Source organism: Macrobrachium nipponense, chromosome 30, assembly GCF_015104395.2.
Source record: "Macrobrachium nipponense isolate FS-2020 chromosome 30, ASM1510439v2, whole genome shotgun sequence".
In the NCBI taxonomy this organism is placed as follows: domain Eukaryota; kingdom Metazoa; phylum Arthropoda; class Malacostraca; order Decapoda; family Palaemonidae; genus Macrobrachium; species Macrobrachium nipponense.
In genome coordinates, this window is record NC_087218.1 from 7,329,019 (window position 1) to 7,354,658 (window position 25,640).

The following is a 25,640-nucleotide window of genomic DNA, read 5'->3' on the forward strand; positions in this document are numbered from 1 at the left end:
CTAGGACCATACATATCCGTAGATATATTATTGGGGGCAGCAAGCAACACGAATCCTATCCTATAGAAAAGGGATAGGTGTGCTTTTAACTTTGAAGGGTGGTTTGGTTCTTGAGGCGCGTTCCTTTTCTTTAGCCTAGAAGTTATGGAACTAACTTTAATAGGTTAGGTCAGGTGGTGGTTTTAGCTTCGTTGCCCTCAGAAGTATGGTCATATGGTCTAGTCACATTGTGGTCACGCCCCTGTTGACAGATCATCTAGAGCGCACCAGCATTACAGGTCTCTACCTCGCTGGCAACTCTAGTAACGCAGAAGCAGCACTTTAGTGACAGTAATCACGAAGTCGGCTATGCTAACAGGTGAGGAACCAAGATGTATATCATCAACTTATTTAGTTTCCCAAAAATCCTATTCTGTCTCTTCCCACCATCCGAAGGTGGGATTCAGCTATATATATATCTGTCAGTAAGTTTCATGAACAAAATGTTATTGTTATAATACAATTAAGTTTGTTCATACTTACCTGGCAGATATATATAATTAAAGTGCCCATCCACCTCCCCATCAGGAGACAGTGGCACTGATAAAATATGAATAGAAAATGGGAATAGTTCCTGATATCCGCCTCCCAGCGGCGGGAATGGGTACCACCACCTGGCCGCCCACTGCGTGTGCCGCGAATTTTGGAAATTCTGTCGGACTTCGGAGAATACAGCTATATATATATCTGCCAGGTAAGTATGAACAAACTTAATTGTATTATAACAATAACATGTTTAGACACAGGGATCTAGACATCTCGAATAACTTAGACCTTAGAGATCTGATTAGGTCGTTTGGTACGAAGAAACAATCAGAATGCAGGCCACCTGCTTGGAACCTTGATGTGGTCTTGAAGTATTTAACCTCTGGCAAATTCGAGCCGTTAGAGGAATCCTCTCTGAGAGATCTTGCTAAGAAGACTATCTTTTTAGTAGCATTGGCAACTGCTAAAAGAGTAGTGAGCTTCAGGCCATATCGAAGAAGGTGGGATGGAGACATGGCAATGCAGTGTGTTCATTCCAAGAAGGTTCTTGGCCAAGAATGAGAATCCAGCTAATCCTTGGCCAAGATCCTTTGAAGTTTTGGGTCTAGCTGAATTGGTGGGTCAAGAGCAAGAAAGAGTTCTCTGCCCAGTGAGAGCGTTGCGATGTTATATAGAAAGAACAAGAGTTATCAGAGGGAAGTCTGATGCTCTGTGGTGTTCAGTTAAAGACCCCACTAGACCCATGACGAAGAACGCTCTAGCTTTCTTCATGAGAGAGTTAATTAAGAGGCTCATATGTTTGTGTAAGAGCAGAGCTTTGGTATTTTGAAAGTGAAGGCTCATGAAGTCAGGGCAGTGGCGACTTCATTAGCTTTTAAAAAGAATTTAGCCCTCAAGGAAATTATTGAATCTACATATTGGAGAACTAATCAATATTCGCGTCTCATTATCTTAGGGACGTTCAGACAACCTTGATAATTGTCAGACGCTAGGTCCATACGTGTCCTCGGGTACAGTATTGGCAAAGGAGTTACTACCCCATAACTTCTTTTAAGCTAGTTGATTTGATTAGGTGATGGTGTTTGTGTTTATGGTCTCTGAGAAAAGTGTGCGGTACTTTTCTCAGTCTTGTTAATATCCGGTGATGGTGATGTGTGTGTGTAGTTCAGGTAAATGATCTGTTACTAGCTTGAATGCCGTGGCATAAGAGGGCTGCTGAATGGTTCTGTCAACACATTGGTCACGTCCAGTTGTCAGTTCCAGTCTTAGCTTCTTCAACATACGGGACACTTCCTTGTTGAGAGCTACTAAGGTTTAAGCAGGCTTAGAGGCAGGACCTATGAAGTCAGCTACCTTAGCAGGTAAGGAACCTGGAGTTTTAATAATATTTTTAATAATATTTTTATACTCTAAGAATGTTGCTGTCCTTGACCCACCTCCAAATGTGTCAATCAGCTATATATATACCTGCCAGGTAAGTGTCATACATTAAAATGAAGTTTTATGTTAAAAACAAAGTTTAATGTATACTTACCTGGCAGGTATATTAATTTAATTCCCACCCACCTCCCCTCAGGGGACAGGGTTCAGAGAAAATCCTGGCCCAATTGGGAACGGTTTTCCTAGCGCTAGCGCCACGGTAACGGGGTGGTTGGTTGCCTGAACTACTAATAGGTTACTAGCGTTTGCCGCGAGTTTGAAAATTTCTGCCAGGTGGAACAGAGAATATAGCTATATATATACCTGCCAGGTAAGTATACATTAAACTTTGTTTTAACATAAAAACTTCATATCCATAAGATCAAATGTTTTTGTCCAGATCCATAAGATAAACATGTTTTTAGTGCCAAGATTTCCATAAGATAAAAGTTTTTAGTGCCAAGATTTTGTCCCCTTGTTAGGGGTTAAGGTCATAGATATATATTGATGAAGCTTTCATAAAGTTGCATATTGTATCTGCAAGAAGATGTGTTTGAATTTCACTGGAAATATAGTAGTACTGCATTGCTGTTAAATCATGATAAACATTTGTTTTTTATTTCATATGCTCTTAAATTTGATAAAAGTTATCTTCATTTTTACAGATGCGAAGGTGAAGTCAGTCCTCTTGAAATCTGCTCAGGAGTTTGTTGAGTGGCTCTTGAGCGAAGGGTTAATAAGAACATCACAGTTCTGCTCACTACATAAGCTCCAACCCAGCCAGATGCCTTTCAAACTCAAGGTGAGTATTTATTGTAATACACAGTTTAACATTAAAACCTTGCTGATTTGGGATGAATCTTACCTACTATTGTAGATAGCTTATATCTCCGCACAGATAGTCAAGTCGACATTCAAACAAAAGTTAAAATGGCTGCCCGGATGACTAGTACACCTGTTCTCCACCAGGTGTGTTTTGAATGTTTTAGCTCTTGTCAGAACTATCCTTGCTGCCTTTGTGTATAGGTGCTTGTTGGTATTTCAATTATTTGCTTAATATAATTTTGTTCATACACAGAACAAACCTTCGGTCTTAACATTAGGATTTACTAGCGCCAAGCTGGAAACCGGTAGAATTAAAATTAAACTTGTGAGATCCAGGGACTATTGGCATCTATACCAGGTCACGGGGCATGTATACCCAGAATGCCCTTGGCGTCCTGTGACCCACCAGTTATTTTCCTACTGCCTTTCAGATAGGACGGGTTTACTGTATCTGATTTAAAGCCGGTTTTCAGTTTGCCCGTTTTTATCCATTTCATTTTCATTTTTCTTATTACTTTTTCTTTCTCTGAGTGTGCTCAGTGTGAGTGTGATCAGTATTACTTTTTCTTTCTCTGAGTGTGATCGGTAAGAGTGTATAAGTGGTAAGATGGAAATTTTCACTTCACCATCGGGATCTTCTGCCATTTCGAAGAGGAGACAAAGGAAATGCCCCGGAGTCAGTGGCTTTCCGTGTTCTAGATTCCTAACTTCACTGTCGACGGATCCTCATCCAACGTGTAATAGGTGCAGGGGAAAATGTATGTACAATTACTAATCCGTGTTCTGTTTGTCGGGGTTGGTCTGTGGAACAGTGGAAAAAGTTTTATGAGAAAGGCCAGTACAAAAGGAAGGAGGTGACACCATCTTTGGATGACCAAGCCTTACCGGCTTCTTTTGTATCGGCAATAAACCAGACTGCTCCATATGTTTCGCCACATGCTTTTGATTTGTCCCATACCCGTTCGGTTTCTCCTAATGATTTGTTATCGGAAACTCTGATCAGGAGGGGTTTTGGGTAATTTTATGCATAAAATGTATGCTCCTTTGTTCCCAGCAGGGAGGGGGGGAGCATCGCCATCTTTGTTCCAGGTGCTGGCCCCCGAAGCGCATAGGATGGAAGGTACGTGGGCGGCGCTAGGCCTACCAGGCATACCAACCTTGGAGGGTTTGCTGTCGCATTATATGGCGTCACGATTCCAGCAGAGTCCGGCAGCGCTGAATGTTCCTCATCCCCCTGGCTTGCCATTTATGGGAAATAATGCCACGGCCACGCCATCAAATTCTATGTTTACGGCGATGCAGAACGTTGGGGGTAGTTTTGCGGCAAACGTGCGGATGCCAGCAGAAGCCACACAGTCTCTCCATACAAGATTGGTGACGTCACAGCATACATCACACACCGATAGGGCAGACGCGATGACGTCACAGACTACTTCTTCTCGGTCTACTTCGCTGCATCCAGACCCAAATACGCTTTCTGACTCGTCAGTACACGCTGTAATAAAGAGATTACAGGATATAGAGAAGAGAATGGATAAGAAAGACAAAAAGAAAAGGCATAATTCGTTGTCTTCTTCATTTTCTACCTCTAGCTCGGCGTCATCGCTAAGTTCGATGACGTCACGTCGTGCGCCAGTCAAGTGTTGGAGGATTCAGGATTTCGCAACTGATCCTCGGGCTAAGAGGAGAAGAGTGAATTCTTCTTCATCTTCAGACCAGGATTGTCATATCCCAGTCAGCAAGGAAATCGAGAAGTCAGTGGCTGGTAAGCGCAAAGCTAGCGGACGAAGCTGTTTGCAAAAGTCCGAACGAGCAAGAGAGGCGACGGGTGATGGAATAGCGGAGTTGCCAGTACAGATTACAAAGAGTGTAAGCAAGACTACGATGCCGCTGGCAAAATCAACGTTGGGGGCGAAAAGTGCAGCAAAGAATAGAACGCAGGTTCCAGTTTCGCCCGTAAGGCCGTTTAAAATACGGACAAAGGATGATAAGGCTCCTATTAAAAGAACGAAGAATAGAGAGTTGGCAACCTCGTCTGGTACGTTGGTGGAAGGTGTTGTCCGCCTGGATGAAAGATCGAGGCCGAATTCTCCAATGGTCGTCGGAAACGATAGTAATCCTAATAGAGAGGAAGTTAGCTAAGTTTCAAGGGAGCCTTCATCTTGGAGGTCTAGACGAGATTCTCGCTCTAGATCCATGAGCAGAGAAAGAGTGAGGCGTTCTCGTTCTCCTGCTGACTATTTGGGATCGAGCCAGCGGCGGTCATCAGTGATCAAAGAGGCTGCGGCCGTAGGGGCAGACGACCACGAAATACCCGGCAGTTTGGCCGTTTGTCAGAGGATAGGAGTGAGATAACATCCCCTGTGGCGGAGCACAGTATGTTAGAGCCGGAGGAAGGAGAAAACCAAGAGTTTCTGGCCGCGTATGCAGAGGTGATTGATTTGATTCGTCAATTCAATAACCTTTCGGAGAAAACAGAAACACCTGCCAGTATGCTTCTTCCGGGGATTGACATGGTATTTGGTTTGAAAAAGGATGCCAAGGTGTCGTATGAATTGCCTTGTTCAAGTCATGCGGACTCTGTTTTACAACACGTAAACGCACGGATTGTAGGGAGAGATAATTCCTTAAGATCTAATGGATCATTTAAATTTATTCCTCCTCCAATGATGAAACAAAGGAAATATTATACGACACCGACGGTCCCTTTGCTGTCTAGGCAAGTGAACCCTAATGTGGTAAGGTTAAGGCCTGGATTAACCTTAGATCAGGTTAAAATGGAGTGCCCTTCGATGACGTACCAAGAGGCTGCTACGTTAAAAGCAACAGCTTCTTCTGTCTTTCAGACTGCTTCTTGGTTAGATCTTTGGTCAACAGCAGTGGCGAAGATTGCATCCTCAGAAGTGACAAGAAAGGTAGTGGATGAATCATTGTTCATTAGATCACTACAATCAGGTTCCAAAGCGATTGCGTACTTGACAAATTTAAGTGCCAATGTTTGGGCAAATATCCTGTTAATGAGGAGAGATGCAGCGTTGGCTAGACTAAGCCGCACTGTTGATTTGGATTCCCTGTTAGTGATGAGGAATGGGGATATCTTAGAGTCGCAATTGCTGTTGCCAGAGGTCATACTGGAAGAGGCTATAGATAGAAGAAGGATGGACACTAACGATAGATTGGTACAGCAGGCAGTTAGAAAAACTTCTAACAGTCAAGCTACCTCTATGAAGGTAAGGCAGCAGCAAATACCTCGGAAGAAGACAGTGAGACATAATATCCCTAATAGAGCAACAAGACCCTCTTCCCCAAAGAGGTTAGTTCATCGGCCCTTTCACAATAGAAACAACAGAGGAAGGGAGATTAGGGGAAGAGGGAGAGGCTCAAGAAGATAGGATGGGCACCTCTCATCACTCGGCCACACCAGTTGTGGGTTGCCTGGCAAATCACTGGAAGGTGTGGCAGGAACTAGGGGCAGAGCAGTGGGTGGTGGAGGTTCTCAGGGTCGGGTATTTGATTCCGTTCGAGGTAACCCCACCCCTGACAGAACAGCCATTACCTCACCTCGCTTAAGCTCAGGAATCTCAGAAGGCCATTATTCTGCAAGAGGAAGTGAAGATGATGGAAAAAGGGGCTGTGGAACAAATATCCATTCCGTCAAAGGGGTTTTACAGCAGGATTTTCCTGGTACCCAAAGCCAACGGGGACTGGAGGACAGTAATAGACCTGTCAACATTGAATCTGTTTATAAGAAAAACCAGATTCAAAATGGAAACTCCAAAAACGGTTCTACAAGCAGTCAGGATCAAGGACTTTATGCTGACAATCGATCTGAAGGACGCATACTTTCAGATACCAGTCCATCAGTCTTCAAGGAAATTTCTCCACTTCTGTCTTGCAGAGAAAGGTTTCGAGTTCAAAGTCCTGTGCTTCGGATTGACAACGTCTCCTCAAGTTTTTACAAGAGTGTTCACTCTCGTGTCGACATGGGTGCATGCTCAGGGGATCAGGCTAATAAGATATCTAGACGATTGGCTGGTGATAGCAAAGTCCAGAGAGAAATTACTCAGGGACAGGGCGACCCTCCTGTGATAAATCAGAAGTCGCAGTTGGATCCAAGTCAACGTTTGGAGTATCTGGGAATGGTTATAGACACAATAAAAGCCAAAGTATTCCTGACAGACCAGAGAATAGAGAAAGGCAAACAAATGGTGAATGCCTTTCTGGGAAAACAAACACAGCCAGCAAGGCAGTGGCAGGTAGTACTGGGAATCCTAACTTCCTTGGATAAACTAGTACCACAAGGGAGGCTGCACCTTCGATCTCTACAATGGAGGATGAAGGAGTTTTGGTCACCAATAGTAGATCACCTGTACAAGCAAATTCCCTTGTCGGCAGAAGTGAGGAAAGACTTGCTGTGGTGTGTGAACGACAACAATCTGACAGTGGGTGTCCCCCTTCAACAACCGTCCCTGGATCTCTTGCTATTCTCAGATGCTTCACTAGAAGGTTGGGGAGCCCATATGGAGTTGATGGGGTCAGCAAAATGGAGTTGTGAGGACAGAGAACTCCATATAAACGTGCTGGAGTTAAAAGCAGCGTTTCTAGCTCTACAGGAATTCAGGGAGAGAGTAAAGGGACATTCAGTGGTATTGATGTCAGACAACACCACAGTAGTAGCTTATATAAACAAACAAGGAGGCCTAGTTTCTCGGCAGTTACATGTGATGACAGTTCAACTTCATCAGTGGGCTGTAGAGAACGTAGTAGACATCAGGCCCAGATATATTCCAGGAAAAAGAAACATAGAGGCCAACAAGTTGAGCCGCAGGGATCAGATACTGGGCACGGAGTGGTCCTTGCACCAACAGGTAGTGGACAGGATGCTCATGTTGTGGGAAAGGCCGATCATAGACCTATCTGCAACCAGGTACAACAAAAAGTTGGAAGTGTATTGTTCGGTAGTCCCAGACGTGGAGGCAGTAGCAGAAGATGCGCTACAATACCCTTGGGACAATCTGGACTTGTATGCATTTCCTCCATTTTGTCTAATCCGTCAGGTTCTGAACAGGGTAATGCGGTCTCAGAACCTCAAAATGACTCTGGTACCTCCTTTATGGCCAAAGGCAGAATGGTTTCCGGACCTGCTGGAACTCCTAATAGACGCCGAGAGAGTTACCCCCATGGAGCAACCTACTATGTCAGTCGCACATGGAGAGGTACCACCAGTCGGTGAAGTCCCTATCGCTTCACGAGTGGAGACTGTCAAGTATCTCCTCCAAGCGAGAGGGTTTTCGCAAAAAGCAGCAACTCCGATGAAAGGAAATATCAGGAAGTCATCTGCGGCATTATACCAAGGAAAGTGGTCGGCATACTGTGGTTGGTGTCGTAGAGGGAACTTGTCTCCATTCGGTACCACTATTCAGCAGCCAGTAGACTTTCTGGTATATCTCAGGACAGAAAGGCATATGTCTGTATCTGCAGTGAAGGGGTACAGGGCTGCTCTACCCTTAGTCTTACGAATGAAAGGTGTGGATATTTCGTCCTCATGGGAGTTGGCCATGCCGATGAAGAGCTTTGAACAGTCATGTTCGCCAAAGGAACTAAAAGCCCCAGATTGGGATCTGACCATGGTACTGAGTAGTCTGACAAAACCCCCCTACGAACCACTAAGGCAGTCCACAGATAGGAGCCTGACCCTGAAGACAGTCTTCTTATTGGCCCTGGCTTCAACCAAAAGGGTGGGGGAGCTACATGGCCTGTCATATATCATAAAGCACTCGAGAGGTTGGAAGTCTATGGTATTCGAGTTTTTTCCAGAATTCATGGCCAAGACTCAAAACCCTGCAGATTCGACTCCTTTTCCATACCTTCCTTGGTAGACTTTGTAGACAATGACAAAGATGAGATGCTTCTGTGCCCCGTCAGGGTAATAAGAGAGTACGTAAGAAGGACAAGGCACTTCAGGCCAGGGGTGCTGGAGGTTGTTCGTAAGTACAGGATGGAACAAGAAGAAAGTGTCCAGGAATACAATATCGTTTTGGCTAAGGGAGATGATCAGGAATGCCTACATGACAGAAGACAGGGGCTCAAATAGCCAGAAGAGGGCTAGAGCTCATGACATCAGAGGCTTGAGTGATTCTTTGGTATTTAAGAAGAATATGTCTGTGGAGAGAATTCTGAAAGCTGGTGTTTGGAAATGCCAAACAACTTTCACTTCATTTTATTTAAAAGACTTTGCCCATAGACCCTTGGACACTTTTTCCTTGGGTCCAGTGGTGGCAGCCCAACAAGTGATATAGCTCATCCAGTACCCCTGGCGGGTCAGTTTGTGTCTAGTCTAAGATGAAAGTATGAAAGTAGAATGAATGGGATGACTGGTAGTTTTTCTTTACTACTTTCTTTTTACTCCTTAACCTACGGGCAGTATGAAGGAGAGTACCATCATATGCTGGATTGGACTAGATGCAGGTGAGGTGGTCAGCTATACTGTAAAGTTATGTTAGAGTATAGTATACTTTTCAATAGCAACACACTCCTCTCGGTAATAGGGAAGAGAGGGGTGAGGGTGGATCCAGATGCAAGGGACAAGAGTGGTTTATGAGAAGGGAAGGTTCTCTGTTTCTCCCTCATAATTGTATAAACCAATAGAATCAGTATCCAGCCCACCAGTGAGGGAAAACCATAGATTTGACTTAATATCTTTGGTTTCTAGGTTTCATAGTCCTTTCTCTTGGGAATTCCCCTAATATTCGGTAAATGGACAAACAAGGTGGCAAAGCTCCCAGTCAGTTTAAAGAGACCTTACCTACCCTCCAAAATAAGTAAGTCTATCCTAAATGTTAAGACCGAAGGTTTGTTCTTTGTATATGAAACAAATGACCAAATTTTTAACTAATTTGTTTTTATTTTTTCATAACTAACAAACCTTAGGTCTTAACAGGTAAAGGCCCACCTCGAAGCACCCCTTCTTAGCAGTCACTCAAACTGGGGTTAGGAAATATTTATAACTGGTGGGTCACAGGACGCCAAGGGCCGTTCTGGGTATACATGCCCCGGTGGCCTGGTAATGATGCCAATAGTCCCTGGATCCCCCCCCCCTCACAAGTTTAATTTTAATTCTACCAGTTTCCAGCTTGGCGCTAGTAAATCCTAATGTTAAGACCTCAGGTTTGTTAGTCATGAAAAATACAAATTAGTTAAAAATTTGTCATATTTTTATAATTAATTCTTAGTGAAACAAGAATTTAACAATAATTTTAACTTTAATTAATATAGTGGTATGAGAAATCCCACACAGGAGCATACCTTTATATCATAAAGGTATTTTTTTACAGTTAAATGTCGTTTTATAAGGCTTTTGGAACCCAGGCACAGTTGTCTGCTTATGCTGCTGCTGTTTCATTCTGGCTGAACTGAAGTAGTTATCTTTGCAAGGCTGCTCTTTGCTGCACATGTAAGAGCCTTGACCCTTGCTTCCAGAATGGAATCCAACTTCTGGTAGCAGTAAGATCCAGAAAGGATTCCATATCCGGTATGAATGTTTTGGGCTTCATGCAAGAAAGCCTTCAGCTTGATTGGCTGAGCATATTTTTTTAGCTGCACTACCCACCATCCTCTTTAACATTATGTAAGATTTCATCCCAAATAATGTAAATTTTCATAATAGAATTTATTATTTAGATATTTACATATTGTTAAGGTAGGCTGTCAGGGAGAATTTTGACTAGAGGTAAAACGTTCGAAACACCTGATGGAGAACAGGTTTACTAGACAGTCATCCGGACAGCCATTCGATCTTTTGTTTGAATGTCGACTCACCTATTGATGCAAAGACATAAGCTATCTAACAAATGGAAAATGTTGTAACTTTTAATTTATTTTTTATTTTCTTAAACTTACAAACCTGACGGTCTTAAACATACCAAAGGCCCACCCTCCAACCAACCCCTTACTATTAAACTAAAACCCCATGGGTTGGGAAGAATAAGACTAACGGGGTCATGAGTTAATTAGGGGTAGGGTGGTGGTGGCCCCACATGTCTCGTGACCAAAGAACAAGCAACCGCAAACAATAGTCCCCCTTGCGTACAACAATTATTTTAAAACTTTACCACCGGTTTTCCAGCTGGCGCTGAGTATTTATCCTAATGTTAAGACCTCAGGTTTGTAAATTATGAAAAATACAAATTAGTTACAAATTTGTCATTATTATTTAGACTAATTGTCAGGGTTTAAATAGTATCCTTGACATGCATATTCATGTACATATGCTAGCCAAGGTAGATTAATAAGTAATCATACCAGTATCATAAAAATAGTTTTGCATAACCTAAATGTTATGAAATATGCACAAATTATTAAGAAATTAAATTTTTGTTAGATATTTTTAAGTTAATAAGATCATTGGCTAATTCAACTTATTTGATGTGAATGCAACAGTCATCCCTCTTTCTTGTTAGTTTAATGAACTTTGCCTTATCTATTTTAATTATACTACTATGCTTTTAATGTTTTATGATTTTAGTTTATTTATGTTCTTTACCCAGCAATCAGGCTTTAGCAGCTCTTCAGACTTCTTGGTACAGAAATGCTCAGACTGACTAACTTGCATTGATAGACATTTTATTATTTCTTTCATTTCAGTCAGTGTTTTACCATTAGTTTTTATGAATGTTAATTTCTTTATATATACTATAGAAGTATATTTTTTTACCAAATTTCTTTAACCATGTTGTGTAAGTACATGGTTATGTATTTGTGTACAAAATATGAATATTTCTATTTTTACTTATGGTGGAACATATTCTTTTAATTTATGGTATATTCCATTTTTTTGGGTCTTTTGCAGCTGGGGATGTTTTCTGACCCAAAAGTGCTTTCAACGAGTGGTGGATATGTGTGGATAAGTGAATGTTGTGGAAAAAAATATGTGTCTGTGTACAGTGGTTCTATCTTCGGATCAACACCAATAGACAAAGTTCCGCCAACGGCTGTATTAAAGCTAATATACCACTGGGCATGTCAGACAGCCATTATGAATGTAGAATCGTGGGTGAAGGTATATGATAATCGTTCATATTCTACCTCTCAACATTATACAAAATGGATATAGTTGTGCTAGGGAAAAAGTAAATGAAAATTTCACTTTTATGTATATATTAATGACAGTATAAAAGAACAGTGAAATAATCTTTGGTAATTAAATAGTATGAAAAGGTATTTTATTAAGACTTTCATTTTGACAGGTGGACAAAACATTCATCAACAAAATTTATAATTACTTACGATGTGTGTGCTCAGTTATGCTACAAGATAAAGTATATGATTTTGGCTTTGATGGCACCACAGTTGAGCTTGGCATAGTTAGTCTTGGCACAAGCACAGCAGATGGCACAAAGAAAGCAGTTAAGGTAAGTGTGAAAGATTTGTTATATGATTTAATCTCATGTATTTTATATGATTTAGTCGATATATTATCTGTAATGTATGGTGAGAGATGTCTGTACCTTTGTATAAGGTACAGTATAAGTGAAAAATCAAGAAAAGTCTTTAGTAAATAATTAAAAACTTAAAAGTAAATGATGAAATATATAGGAAAGCAAGGTAGGCGAAGAAAAGCGAAACACATGTTGAATTATTTATGTAGGAAACAAAAATGATACAGACAAATTGGATAAAATACTGCAAACATGTGAAGACCTAGACTAAGGGCCAAATATGGCTTAAGGCCCCTTTTTGTTTCTAAAAAAAAAAAAATTTTTAAAAAACTAATCTGAAAACTAATATAAATTTTTTTGTTTTAACAGCGAAACCAAGAAAACTTAGTTAATAGTATTTATGAAAAAATCAATAATATTAATTAGGAATAACGAAAGTTAAAGTTTTAAAACAGATTCAAGGAAATACATCATGAACGCGTTTATAGACTTGAATGAATGGTTAAAACCCTCCCTAAACATTTCCCCAACATTTATTATTAATTCATCATACTGGTGTCAGCTTTTACATAAAATGAAGGTAGTCATGCTGTCACTCCAAATTAATGTTACAGTAGAACCCCTGGTTTTTGTGCTGGGGTTTGGTTAAGGACCACAACCCGCTCTTGAATACTTGAGAACCCCCTCTGAAATTGCTTGTAATTAACTTACTTTTTTGATTAGTTCAAAAAGACCAAATATACCTAAAAGTAGAATGCCTAAACCAACTTTGTTTAATATAAATATACAAGTGTTAAAAGTCGTCTTACAACATTACCCTTAAAAAAATATATGGCTTACAGCTACACAAATAAACAAAGCCTACAATAAATAAAATGAAAATGAAAATTTAGCAAATTTTTTATTTTTGATATGCTCTATGAAAAAATCTGTAAATAGGTACAAATTTTCCTTTGCCTAAAAATTTTTAGTTATATTCCGCACAGAAAACATTTGCAAAATAGGGTGAAGTCGGGTGAAATCCTGAACCACAAATAGTCGGGAGTTCGCCTGTAGATTTCAGAAAATTACCGTATAGTTACGTATATGGTTCAATCTATTGAATCTTAATACACAATTAAGTCCAAACACCAATCCGAGTAGTTCGGGGAACTACGTCAATGGCATTCAAAACTCCTCATTAACACAAATTCCTTGGATGAGGTTCAGCACAATTCCCCATCTTTTCAATCCAAAGTTAAAAGCAATAAGTTTGGTTGGCTGTGGTGGTGATCTTGACCACTATATCCCAAAATAGTTCCCATCTTTGAGCCCATTACGAACTCAAGAATCGAAGATCTCGTTTATGATAAAATCAACATACATACATTTGAAGCACTTTTCTTAACCTTCATCCCAGTTTGAGGACAGGACCACTGTTCTCAAGTAACTGCTGCAGAAAACTTGGATGTAAACTTGAAAATGGTTTCAGCTTCTCAAGCACTTCGACTGATTTGGTAGTTGCCAATGAAAATCTCCTATTACAGGTGAAGGGGAGCTGAACCATCCATCACTTGGCTGCAACAATAAGAAAAGACAAATGTGAACTCTTAAAACACATCATGCATTCAGAAATAAAAACATACACAAAGGACCACAACCGCTCTTGAATACTTGAGAGTTTTAAAACAGTTAAGGAAATACGTCATGAAGCTTATAGACTTGAATGAAGGTTAAAACCCTAAACATTCCCCAACATTTATTATTAATCATCATACTGTGTCAGCTTTTACATTAAATAAGTAGTCATGCTGTCACTCCAAATAATGTACAGTAGACCCCTGGTTTTTGCTGGGGTTAAGGACCACAACCGCTCTTGAATACTTGAGACCCCCTCTGAAATTGCTTATAATTACTTATTTTGATAGTTCAAACACCAAATATACCTAAAACTAGAATGCTAAAACACTTTATATATAAATATACAATGTTAAAGTCATCTTACAACATTACCCTTAAAAATATATGGCTTACAGCTACACAAGAAAAAGCCTACAATAAATAAAATGAAAATGATTAGCAAATAGTTTAGATATGCTCTACGAAAAAATCTGTAAATAGGCAAATTTTCCTAAAATTTTTTAGTTATATTCCACAGAAAAATTTGCAAATAGGTGAATCGGTGAATCCTGAACCACAAATAGTCGGGAGTTGCCTGTAAATTCAGAAATTACCGTATACAGGCAGTCCCCGGGTTACGGGGTTACGACGTTCCGGGGTTACGACGCTTTTTCTTAAATATTCATTGAAAAATCCGCCCTGGGTTACGACGCTGACGCTTCCGACGCTCCGAGTTTACGAGGCTTTTAAAAAACACATACTATGATAAGATAAGAATCCTTTATAGTTTAGGACAGTTTCTCTCTCTCTCTCTCTCTCTCTCTCTCTCTCTCATCCTCTCTTCTCGTCTCTCATCTCCTCTTCCCTTCTCTCCTCTCTCTCCTCGTCTCTCTCTCTCTGTATTTGTTCCCAACGAAAATAATCACTACAATTCTCTCTCTCTCTCTCTCTCTTTCTCTATCTCTCTCTATATATATATATTATAATTATATAATTATAAGTTATATATAATATTATATAATTAATATTACTACAAAGATGTATGTTTTTTAGTATGATAAATAAACGATTTACTATTTTCAAATATTAATATTAATTTATACAGCAATAATATCAATTCATTAAAGAAAATACCATAGTGAATTAGTAAGATTTTAGCTTATATTTGAAAAATTATGGAAGAATGAAGGAAATCCCAGTCTTCTTGAAGTAACTTCCAGTAACCTTTTTCGAGATCCAGGTACTAAAACTGTCAGCTATATATCAAGTTCTGTGACAGCCAAGAGGGGGAAGAGCTGGGGGAGAGCTGCAGTGTTGCAATCACGTGGTCCTGACATTTCCCCCCCTCTCTCTCTCTCTCTCTCTCTCTCTCTCTCTCTCTCTCTCTCTCTCTCTCTCTCTCTCTCTCTCTCTCTCTCTCTTTTACTGAGACTCGAGATTTTTTATGTACTTGTACTATTTGTTTTTTTAATACTTTCAATAATAATAATAATAATAATAATAACTGTAATTACAAAATTCATATGTGATAGTATTTTAAAGAAATACAATACGTACTAATCTATCCATGTCACTTTTAATTAAGGTTAACTCTCTCTCTCTCTCTCTCGTTTGCCACACAAGATAATAATGTTTCATACATAGTGATAACTCCCTCCCTCTCTTTCGCTGGAAGCATTATAAACAGAGAGAGAGAAACACTCTCTCTCTCCTCTCTCTTTTACCGAGATGAAAGAATTTTTATGGTACTAGTATGTAAAATGTTTATTGATAATTTCAGTTATTTAATAATAATAATGATAATAAAACTTTAATTACAAAATTCATAATGGTCGTATTTTAAAGAGATGAAAATGACCTTTCCATTTCACTTGTAAGGATAATTCCTCTTTCTTACTGAGATGAGAGAATTTTTATGGTAGATGCACGTGTTTATTATATTTTCAAATAATAATAATAATAATAATAATAATAGAAGTAGTATTAATACGATAACTAATTAAAAAAAAAATTTCCATTTGTCTTTTTCTGTATCAATTTCCCCACCTCAACTCGAGTGACACTCAAGCTTAACAATGCCATACAATGGTCAACAAATTTAATGGTTTTATGTAATCTCTCTCTCTCTCTCTCTCTCTCTCCTCTCTCTCTCTCTCTCTCTCTTCTCTCTCTCCTCTCTCTCTCTACTTATGAGATGAGATCATTTTCATGGACGTGTATGTAATAAGTTTATCATTAATATTTTCCAATAATAATACTATAAGTACAAAATTCATATCTGAGTATTTTAAATACAATAATCATTCCATTTTTCTCTTTTAAATACTGTAAGGACAACTCTCTCTCTCTCTCTCTCTCCACAAGATACTTGTCATACATTTGGTGTTTCTATTTCTTCCTTTTATCTCTTTTGCTCTTAGCTAAAGAATTGATAGACAGACAAACATAATTGCACAGTCCTCTCTTTCTCTCTTCTCTGGAGAAATATATGTTTTTATGGGAGGTGGAAAAAGTTGCCTACAGACGTTCATTTCAATCTATTGAAACCTAAGGAGTTATTTTCTCTCTCTCTCTCTCTCTTCTCTCTCTCTCTTGTATTTTAATGAAAATATACAGTAATTTGTGAATACACAGTGTTGCACATGAAAAAAAAGTAAGTTAGTGATAATTTTAGAGATACGGCCCTAAGAAAAATTGCAAATTAGTTGTTAAATTTTCCCTGTGGACATGTTTTCAAGAACGTTGTTCCGGCTTACGACGATTTTCGGGTTACGACGCGTCTTAAGAACGGAACCCGTCGTAACCCGGGGACCACCTGTAGTTACGTATATGTTAATCTATTAATCTTAATACACAATTAAGTCAACACAACCAGAGTATCGGGGAACTACGTCAATGGCATTCAAACTCTCAAGCACAAATTCTGGATGAGGTTCAGCACAATTCCCCATCTTTCACCAAACAAAAGCATAAGTGGTTGGCTATGGTGGTGACTCTGACCTATATCCCAAAATAGTTCCCTCTTTAGCCCATTACGAACAAGAATCAAGATCTCGTTTATGATAAAATCAACATACATACATTGAAGCACTTTCTCTAACCCTTCATCCCATTTGAGACAGACACTGTCTAAGTAACTGCTGCAGAAAACTTGGAGTGAAACTTGAAAATGGTTTCAGCTTCTCAAGCACTTCGACTGATTTGGTAGTTGCCAATGGAAATCTACTATTACAGGTGAAGGGGAGCTGAACCATCCATCACTTGGCTGCAACAAAATAAGAAAAGACAAACGTGAACTCTCAAACACATCATGCATTCAGAAATAAAAACATACACAAAGCCATTGGACTAAACAAATACACAAAACTAAACAAATTTTGTCACACAAACCCACTTTCCAAATGCTACCACAATACAGTGAGCAGTTAACATTTATTAACGTGCCATTGCAGAAATTTTTTTAAATATTCATTGATCATTAGTGTTTAGAAGCCCTTTAGAATTATTATCCTGAAAAACTCACTTTGTTCAACAAATGAATTTTCATTCCACAAATTGTTTGAAATGGCTGTAAATGTTGAATCATGCTGGATATCATCACTTACAAGCATGAAAAGAAATGATGCAGAAATGCAATCAGTGTGACTAGATAACATATACCGGTTCCAAGTCAGTGATTAGATGTCTTCTGTGAAACCTATCATCATCAGTAAATGGCAGGTATTTTTGAATAATCTTATATTATTAAGTAAAAAAGAGCTTACGGCACCTTTTTGAGTCATGTTCATAATTCCAAAAAGATTGCCAAGGAAAGACTATTGTATCTTTGCCAAGGAAAGACTATTGTATCTTCTTTGAATTGACCACACTCATCAGACCCATGCATATTTGATTAATATCCCACACAACCCAAACCCTGAATGCAGACAATGCAGTAACACATTTAAAAATCCAACCAATATTTAGTGATTCCCTAAATCAAACAAATATTTATTGTTTGCCTTTCTTCCAACTAAAAATGTATATAAAGTGCCTTTCTTCCAACTAATAATGTATATAAAGTATCAGAAACAAGTCTTTGAAAAAGTTTGTAATAATACTAATTCATTTTTATTTTTTCCAGTTGTTACATTTTTAGAAATACACAGTGCTTAATAAATAGGACCTCATGTTGTCATTACAAAAAAATCCTCTGGGCCATTCCTGTGAGAGTTAAGAATGTTAACTTAGTGGTTTGGTTAAACTATCTATTATGTTATGATCACAAGAGGGCATTCTGTTCTATGGACTAGTATGTTTTAAGGTAATGGTTTTTAGTACCTTTTATTCATAGATGATTGCACTTTCTGAATTAGTATTACGTATTGTAGAATAAACCACACCAATGGGCATCATCATAAGATTTTTTCCTCTTGTTCTTTCTTCAGGTTAGGAATAATAAGCAAAACCTAATGGTTTTTTATTTTACATTATAGATGTTGTGCTTTTCCAGGTGGAGATTTTAGGCCTATATGATAGGAAAATGAAATCATATCGGCTTTTTGCATCAGAACCAGAGCCGGGTACTTCTTCACGGCAACGTTTTGTTCGTATACTCAAACCCCTAGAACGAGTGGTCCATACCAATGCAATTTTATTGTGTGATCAGAGTGTTGACCGCAACTGTTTATACAATATGAATTATGGAAAGGTAATTGGTCATTTTTGTTTTTATTGAAATGTCTTGTTTTGTACATGCAACTTCCCCGGCAGATATATACTTAGCTATGGTCTCCGAATTCAAAACTCGCGGCACACGCGACAGGTAGGTCAGGTGATCAGCCCATTCCCGTTTTCTAATCAGATTTTCTCTGTCGCCGGTTCCGACAACATCGTTGTTGGTTCCTCCTGCTTAGAAATTCTTTCTCGATTGGTGAAGATTATCTGGTTGACCTTTGGTGACGTATTTGATCTTTGGCTTTGGCATACGCTTTTTGGTGGACCGTTTTTTGGATTTTGTTTTGGATTACTCTTTAGAATGTCTTGACGTTGTACCTGTGTTTAGGGTTTGTGCGAAAGAGGAATGTAAGGTGAGACTACCGAAAGCTTCGGTAGATCCTCACACAGTTTGTGGTAAATGTAGGGGGAATGATTGTTCAGTAACTAACACCTGTGAAAGTTTAACTGAAGTTGAATGGAAGAGTTTGGCTGCTTATATCAGAAAGCTGGAGAAGGATAGAGTCAGGAAGGCTTCCATCAGAAGCTCTAGTAGATCCTGCTCTATTGAGCAGGAGGTAGCTCCTAACTCTTCTGTTAATTCTCCTGCTCCTAGTCTGGTTTCAGCCCCTTCCCCCCGCAGTGAACCCGTGGATTCGTCTACAGAGATGGCTGCAATGAGAGCCTCAATTCGCAGCTTGCAATCGCAACTGCAAGCAATGAAAGACAAAGGTAAGGGCAGTGATTTGTGCAGTGTCCCCAGAGCAGTGGAGGGGGCGTCTGACCGACTCCGCATTGCTCCTAGGCCTAGACCGCTTCCAAACTCCCATGCCCAGGGGAGGAGGAATGTCGACAGCCGCAAGGGGGATGTAGAGTATCCCCACCGGTCAGGCGTCCCTTCGGCAGATCCTGTAGACTTCCCAGGCTGCCAAGGACAGCTATTGTAAAGCGTCCTGCGGAAGTGTTTTTCAGACTCAGATTCGTCTTCATCTAGACGAGGCTGGAGTTCGTTGTCTAAGTCTCGTCCTCTCAAGAGAGCCTGGAAGCCTCCTATAGGCGACGCCTTGGATTCCAGCCCTGAGCCTTTCCCGTAGTATTCGCCTGCTCAGAAGAAGAGAGCCCCTAGATCTCCTGACGAAGGAAGTTCTGGTAGGCCTCCAGGAACAGTTGTCAGCTCTGGTAGGAGTACTTTCAAAGGACTCTTCTCGAAAGAAGGACTTCTCCCTTCCCATCAAGAGCTCAGTTATGAGAGCCTCTGCTAGTAGGCGCTCTGGCGCCAACAAACGCCCTTCTCCTGAGAGGTATTCGTCCCCAGCGAAACCTTCTACTTCTTTTGCCTACACTCATAGACGTACGTTTTCTCCTGTTAAGCTCTCTACTGATCGGAAGCCCCCTTCTGCTAAGAGACCGTCCAGGAGTTTGTCATGAGGCACAAGCGCCTCTCCTGACAGGCGCCAGGAACCTGAGAGCCTCCTGTTTTCTGACGTCTCACGGATCTCACGTGAGCGAATTCGTTCTTCCAGACTTTCCGGGAGAGACGAGAGCCCTTTCTGTACAGAGTCCCAGAAGGAAGTAGCAGGCTTCACTCTCCTTCCAGACGCGCTTCAAGGGAAGGACGCTCCCCTTCTTACAAGCGCCTAGAATCTGAGAGGCTCCCAGATCCTGGTAGACATTCCAGGTGTCCTAATAAGGACTCAAGCGCCTCTCCTAGTAGGCGCCAGGATCTTGGCAGGTGCTATTCGCCTTCCAGGCTTCCTATGAAGGACGCAAGCGCCTCTCCTGCATGGCGCAAAGATCAAGACATCCGCCTTTCTCCTCGCAGGCGCATGTCGCCTCCCAGGCGCCCCCGCCGGGACGCAAGCGCCTCTCCTCGCAGGCGCCAGGAGCCTTTCATGAGCCCTAATACCAGTGGGCGCCCTACGCCTCACAGGCGCGTTCAAGGGCGCAAGCGCCTCTCCTGTCAGGCGCCAAGACCCGGTAAAGCACCAGGACCCTTTTAGAAAGGATGGTAACAGGATCCGTACTTCTGATAATATCCAACAAGTGGATATTGATTCACCCTCGGATAAAGCTCTTGAGGGAAAGAGAGACTGTTCTCCAGATCGAGCCTTGGATAAGGGGAAAGTTATTTTGCCTCCTAAAGGTCTTTCTCCTGGAAAGCCCTCCTCTCCAGCAGCTCCTTTTGAAGAGGTTTCTGAGGGAGAAACCCCCAAGGACGCCGGGATCTCTGATTACAAGAGGCTTGCTTCTCTCCTCCTGCAAGTATTCGGAGATTCTCTTCGACTGTCTGACCCTCCTTCCCCAGGATCGTTACTTTCCAGTACTAAACTGTCGAAGTCCCCCTCCTTCGTCAGGATGACCCCGACTCTCTCGATGAAGTCTCTTAAGGGTCTAGAGAGCTGGCTTCTCTCTAGGAAAGAAGCAGGAAAGATGGTGTTTTCCTGTCCACCGTCCAAGTTTGCGGGAAAACCAGGTATGTGGTGGATTCTTCAAGGCGACGCTCACTACAGTCTGCTAAGGCCGCATGGGGGATGTGTGAATTGGACCATCTCATCAAGGGCCTGTTCCGAACCCTTGAAGTATTTAATTTAATGGACTGGGCCTTAGGAGCTCTAGCCAAGAAGGCTCAGGATCCGGAATTCGTCAGCATGGACGAACTGACCAGTGTTTTGTCGTGCCTCGACAAGGCAGTTATGGATGGTTCCACTGAGATTGCCTCCCTCTTTGGATCCGGTATTCTTAAGAAGAGAGCGGTGTACAGCTCCTTCTTAACTAAGTCAGTATCTCCTCTTCAGAGATCCGCTCTGTTATACATGCCCCTCTCTGGTCACCTCTTTCCGCAAGAGATCGTGAAGGACATTTTTAGGTCGTTATCCAAGAAAGCCACACAAGATCTTCTGGCGCAATCGGCTAAGAGGCTTAAACCTGTGGTCCTGGTGACAAAGAAGGAAAAGGCTCCCTTCCAGCAGCCCTTTCGGGGAAGGTCCGCCCCTAGATCCTCTCTTAGGAGTAGATGATCTGAAAAGAGAGGAAGGTCTTCACGAAGGCCTTTTGTTAAGAGCCAGTGAAACAGCAGTCCTCCAGACGAAAGTGGGTGCCAGGCTTCTAAAGTTTCACGAAGCCTGGGCACAGAAAGGGGCCGATGCCTGGTCCCTCACCATCGTAAAGAAAGGATACCTGATCCCCTTCAGGGAAAAACCTCCCTTGACAACAACTCCAAGGGAGTTGACAGCAAAGTACAAGGACCCTATCAAGAAGCAAGCCCTTCTACATCTGGTGAACCAAATGCTGTACAAAGAAGCAATAGAGGAAGTAGAAGAGCTCCCTTCCCCGGGCTTTTACAACTGCCTGTTCTTGGTGCCGAAAAGCTCAGGAGGTTGGAGACCGGTGTTGGACGTGAGCGCTCTGAACTTGTTCGTAGCAAAGAGGAAGTTCACGATGGAGACGACATCCTCGGTTTTAGCAGCCCTTCATCCAGGGGACTGGATGGTGTCCCTGGACCTTCAGGATGCCTATTTCCACGTGCCAATCCACCCGTCGTCCAGGAAATACCTCAGATTTATGGTACGAGGGAAGATATTTCAGTTTCGGGCTCTCTGCTTCGGGCTTTCAACAGCCCCGCAGGTGTTCACAGGGCTTATGAGAAATGTGGCACATTGGCTACATCTCAAAGGGATTCAAATATCCTTGTATCTAGACGACTGGCTGATTCGGGCCCAGTCGCGCAAGTCCGCTGTCTGGAAGACTTGATTTTGACCCTGAAGTTGACCCAGTCCTTAGGACTGTTAGTAAACCTTGAGAAATCCCAGATGATTCCCCAGCAGAGCATCGTCTATCTTGGGATTCGGATGGATTTTCTGGGTTTTCATGTGTTTCCGTCACAAGAAAGACGAGACTGCTGCTTAGAAAAAGTAGCAACCTTCCTAGAGAAAGAACAATGTTCCGCGAGGGATAGGATGAGTCTTCTGGGGACCCTTTCCTCGATGGAACAGTTCATTTCTCTAGGAAGGCTTCATCTAAGGCCTCTGCAATTTTATCCCAAGGACCATTGGGATCAGAAGTCCCAAAAGCTGTCAGACTCCTTCCTGATTTCAAGGAAAATAAAGGAAGATTTTCGTTGGTGGCTGAACCCTTTCGGACTCAACGAAGGCGTGTCCCTTCATGCTCCGAGCCCTTGGCTAGTGTTATTTTCCGACGCCTCAGAGTCGGGCTGGGGAGCCACTCTGGGTGCGAGAGAAGTGTCAGGAGAACAGGTGTCCTGGCACATCAACTTAAAGTAGTTGGCAGCGGTTCATCTGTCACTCCTGCACTTCGAGGCTCAGATCTCAGGCTCAGTGCTGCAGATCAATTCCGACAACACGACGGCCTTAGCTTATATCAAGAAGCAAGGAGGGACTCACTCGTTCGCCCTTTACGAAAAGGCAAGAGAGTTACTGCTTTGGGCCAAGGAGCGAAAAATCACTCTCCTGACAAGATTTATCCAAGGAGAGAAGAATGTAAGAGCCGACCTTCTGAGCAGGAAGGACCAAGTACTTCCTACAGAATGGACCCTACATCCAGAGGTCTGCAACAGACTTTGGAGCCTCTGGGGGAGACCAAGTATAGACCTGTTCGCCACTCATTGGAACACAAGACTGGAAAATTACTGCTCCCCGATCTCAGATCCAAGGGCGGTAGCAGTGGACGGTCTCCTTCTCAGTTGGTCCGGACTAGACGGGTATGCTTTTCCACCATTCAAGATCCTAGCAGAAGTGGTGAGAAAATTTGCAGCAGCAGAGGGAGCCAAACTGACTCTCATCGCCCTGTTTTGGCCAGCGCAAAACTGGTATACAGAGGTACTGGAATGGATGGTAGACTTTCCGAGATCACTCCCACACAGGAGCGATCTTCTCAGACAGCCCCACTTCGACAGATATCACAAAAACCTCCCAACTCTCGGTCTGACTGCCTTCAGACTATCAAAGGACTTGTCAGAGCGAGAGGTTTTTCTCGAGGAATTGCGAAAGCTATCGCAAGGGCAAGAAAGCCATCTACTGTTCGAGTCTACCAGTCGAAGTGGGAGGTGTTTCGCAGATGGAGCAGAGCTCAGAAGATATCCTCTTCCAGTACCTCTGTGACAAATATAGCCGATTTCCTCCTTTACTTGAGGGAGAAATGTAATCTGGCAGTCTCCACGATTAAGGGCTATAAAAGCATGCTTTCTTCAGTCTTCAGGCATAGAGGCCTAAACATTGCAGAGGACAAAGATCTCCATGATTTGATTAGATCTTTCGAGACTTCGAAGACTAAGAATATTAGGACACCCAGTTGGAACCTGGATGTAGTCCTAAGATACTTGATGACCCCCAGATTTGAACCTCCACGTACTGCTTCGTTCAGAGATCTGACAAGAAAGTCGTTATTCCTCTTCACTCTAGCCTCAGCCAAGAGGATAAGCGAACTCCAAGCCTTAGAAGATACAGTTGGCTTCAGGAACGACTCTCCTTTCTGTTCCTTCAAGCCCCTTTTTCTCGCGAAGAATGAAAACCCTTCGAAACCTTGGCCGAGGACATTCGAGGTCAAGAGACTGTCTTCTCTGACAGGAAGAGAACAAGAAAGGACTCTGTGTCCAGTCAGAATCCTTAAGTTTTACCTAGAAAGGAAGAGGAAACTGGGTGGTAATAAAGAAAGCTTATGGTGCTCGGTTAGAGATCCCAAAAGAGAAATCTCTAAAAATGCTCAGGCATTCTTCATCAAAGATGTGATCAAAGAAGCCCACTTAGCCTGTAAGGAAGAGCACCTCGGGCTCCTAAGAGTTAAAGCTCACGAGGTGAGAGCCATCGCTACCTCATTAGCATTCCACAAGAATTTGTCTCTACAAACTCTCGTCGAGTCGACTTATTGGAGATGCAACTCAGTCTTTGCATCACATTATTTAAGAGACATTCAAGTAACTTATGACAAATGTTTTTCTCTTGGAGCTTACGTATCTGCGGATTCGTTGCTGGGACAGGGAGCTGAACCCAATCCTTTTTAGTATAGTTATGTTAGGGTTTTTAATGGTTTATGGTGTATTTATTAGGTCAATTGAAAGAGGGGACTGGAGGTGGACCCCTTTCAATTCGTAGTTCTAACATGTTTAGTGTGGTCAGGTGGTCGGAATTGGTTGTTGTGCTCCTTGTAGTGTCTTAAGTCCCTAAAGCTCTGTCATGTAAGAGGGTTAGCCCCCGTTGATACGATCCAAGACAAGGCTCTGTCAAGTAAGCGGGCAAGCCCCCATTGGCATGATCCGAAAGGGTTATCAGTCACAGGCCTCATCCTCTCTGAAGCTCTTGAGGCAAGCAGACTCATAGACAGTATCCATGAAGTCTTCTGCCCTCTCAGGTAGAAACTAAGGTTGTTTTTTATTGTACCTACAACTTATGTTGTTTCCCTGTTTTTATATTTATAATTATTTTATATGTAGCTGTCTCTTGCCCTCCTCCAAGGGTGCCAATCAGCTAAGTATATATCTGCCGGGGAAGTTGCATGTACAAAAATGATATTATGATACAATAAAGTTTTGTACATACTTACCCGGCAGATATATACGATTAATGGCCTGCCCAGCCTCCCCTCAGGAGACAGGTGGAAGAGAAAATCTGATTAGAAAACGGGAATGGTTCCTAGTCCTGCCACCCAGCGGCGGGAGTGGGCTGATCACCTGACCTACCTGTCGCGTGTGCCGCAAGTTTTGAATTCTGTCGGGACGTCGGAGACTATAGCTAAGTATATATCTGCCGGGTAAGTATGTACAAAACTTTATTGTATCATAACAATATCATATTTAAGCAATTTTGTGTACAGGTGTAATTTTTTACTGAAGATTGCCATTTTTTTCACTTTTCTAAGGCTATTTCTGTTGTACTTTCTTCTAGGTTAGTGTGTGTGAGACCAGTGATAATGAAGACAACCTTCAGTCAAATGCCAAGATCATGTCATATCTACGCAGATACGTTCCAAAAATATTCCAGGTAAGGCTTTTCAGGTTAATGTAGATTTTGTCTGGAATGCGTATTCTCTTCATAACATTTTCCTGCTTGTGGAATATCTGGGAGTTTTGTTGTGCTCAACAGTAAATCAAAGTTTTAGTTTAGATTTTTCAAGGAATTTTATGAGCCT

The 25,640-nt window shown here is 41.6% G+C and overlaps 1 protein-coding gene across 1 annotated transcript in view; it reads left to right on the plus strand.

Annotated features, from left to right (window-relative positions):
• Positions 1-25,640, plus strand: part of LOC135202248 (uncharacterized) — a 224,928-nt gene that overhangs the window by 93,398 nt on the left and 105,890 nt on the right. Inside the window, 5 exon segments of the mRNA XM_064231528.1 lie at positions 2,610-2,746; positions 11,618-11,827; positions 12,015-12,179; positions 18,298-18,495; positions 25,397-25,492. Coding sequence (XP_064087598.1) covers positions 2,610-2,746; positions 11,618-11,827; positions 12,015-12,179; positions 18,298-18,495; positions 25,397-25,492 — 806 coding nt within the window.